Source organism: Echinops telfairi, unplaced genomic scaffold (assembly GCF_000313985.2).
Source record: "Echinops telfairi isolate 266 unplaced genomic scaffold, ASM31398v2 ScPeMD7_7424;HRSCAF=8462, whole genome shotgun sequence".
NCBI classification, from domain to species: Eukaryota; Metazoa; Chordata; class Mammalia; order Afrosoricida; family Tenrecidae; genus Echinops; species Echinops telfairi.
The window spans coordinates 7,773,685-7,775,678 of record NW_022111324.1 but is presented as its reverse complement, the minus strand read 5'-3'; the positions used below and the strand labels follow the sequence as shown (position 1 = coordinate 7,775,678).

Genomic DNA, 1,994 nt, shown 5'->3' with positions numbered 1-1,994 from the left:
CTGAGAAGGACAGAGGGCTGGCTGAGAGAGGGTCTTGGCTCCAGTCCCCTTGTGTCTGAGCCCTCACTGCTGACCTTGTCTTTCAGACCTGGGCCTGTCGCCACACCTCACGGCGCTCATGGCCGGCGGACAGCCCCTGGGCCACAGCAGCAGCACCGGGGACACTGGCTTCAGCTGCTCACAGGACTCAGGTGATTGTCAGTCTGTTGCCTTTCTGAGCTGGGAGGACAGATGCTCCCGCTGTGTGTACGAGGGGCATGTGGGCAGCACCAGCCCCTGTGCCAACCCAGCCTGCTCTCTACTCTTTCTGCCCTCTCTTTCTTCCTCTACAAAATGGGATCACACTTACTGGTTTGGTTGGCCCCGCAGGGTTATGGTGAGGGTACAGTTAAATAAAAAACCTGTGTAAAGTTGCAATGCTTAAGGATTGTGGGCTGGTACTGCAATGACAGTAATTAGTGGCGAGGCACAGGCTCGGGAGCCTGCCTGCCTGGTTTTCAGTCTCCATTTGGCTTGTTCGGAGCGGTGCAATCTCCCACAAAAGTTGCTAAATTTCTTTCCAATATCCTAGTTACTAGAGCCCCAGCGGTCTAGTGGATTTTGTATTGGGATGCTCACCTCAAGGTCAGCTGTTCGAAATCACCATCTGCTCCTTTGGAGAAAGCTGAAGTTTTCTACTCCCATAAAGAGTGACACTTTGGAAACCCACAGGGACAGTTCTACCCTGTCTCGTAGCGTGGCTGTGGGTCAGAAGGGCCGTGATGGCAGCGAGTGAAGACTTCTTTGAAATGAGAGTGCCAACCCCACGTCCCAGGGCTGTTGGGAGAATCAAAAGGCACAGCGATGTTAGCGCACACACCTGAGCACCTGGCCCAGGGCTGCCTTCCACGCACGTCAGATGTGTGTACTCTGCCTGCCGCAAGCTCCGTCTTCCCCGAAGAAGCACATCTCGACAAATCCCCACCCCGTGGCTGCAGCTTCTCCCCGAAGGGTCTTGCAAACCCAGGGCTGCTCCTATCTCCCAGCAGGTGCTTCGTGATGCCCGAGGCTACCCCTGCTTGCTCACGGGGATCTGTGAGTACATGTCCTGTACTTGCCAAGCACACCATCGGGGACCTCACGGGGCCTTGGGCGAGAGGCTGGCCGGGTTGACCGATCAGACCCACAGCTCTGGGGCTGAGGGAGAGCTGGAGGGCCTAGCATATCTGTTACCCACTGGGGCTGGAATCTGGGTGCAGGCACTGGGGACGGAGGGGGCATTTGTCTCAGTAAAGCTGCTTCAAGTGTGGCGAGAGCTGTGGACGGGGCAGTGGGAGTCGCCTGGCAGGGGAACAGTGGCGGGGATTTGTAAGTTGCAGGGGTGCAGGGGTGGGCGATGTGAGAAAAGGCCTTCTCTGAAGGGGAGAAACGGAGTCGGCAAAGGAGCCCAGGAAGCTGGAGGCTGACAGAAAGGTCAGAGGTTGGAACCTACCAGCTTCCTGCAGGAGCAAGATGTGGCCCTTTGTTTCTGTCCAGAGAATCGCCTTGCAGACCCTGGGGCAGTTGTGCTCCGTGCTGTAGGGGCGTTGCTGGCTGTCCGAGCTGCCTCCAGAGCCGTGACTTTGGCAGCCAGGCAGAAGGTGGTCGGGCACCTGAAGTAGCGTAGGCAGAAAACCGAGACTAGGCTTCGGGGCCGCCGGCCTCAGTGAGCTTCAGCTGTGTTATTAGTAATGGCTCCACTCATTCAGCACCTGCCAAACCCTAGTGGTGCTGTGGGTTAGGCTGCTTACCCCAAGGTCAGCAGTTCAAAACCAGCCCGGCTCCTGAGGAAAAATATGAGGCTGTCTGCTTCCGTAAAGCTGCACGGTCTCTGCCACCCTCAATCGGAGTTTGGTTTGCCTCTCCTTTCTACCCGTGCCACGCCGCCTCACTCTTCCCAGACTGAACCCCCTGCTGTGGAGGACAGGGCTATCTGTCGTGTGTGTGTGTGTGTGTGTGTGTGTGTGTGTGTGTGT

At 57.2% G+C, this 1,994-nt stretch overlaps 1 protein-coding gene across 1 annotated transcript in view; it reads left to right on the top strand.

Moving 5' to 3' along the window:
- Nucleotides 1-1,994, top strand: part of GPR161 (G protein-coupled receptor 161) — a 47,614-nt gene that overhangs the window by 42,753 nt on the left and 2,867 nt on the right. Inside the window, exons 5-6 of the mRNA XM_030887762.2 lie at nucleotides 87-259; nucleotides 370-376. Of these exons, the coding sequence (XP_030743622.2) occupies nucleotides 87-259; nucleotides 370-376 (180 nt within the window). The remainder of the gene's footprint in view (nucleotides 1-86; nucleotides 260-369; nucleotides 377-1,994) is intronic.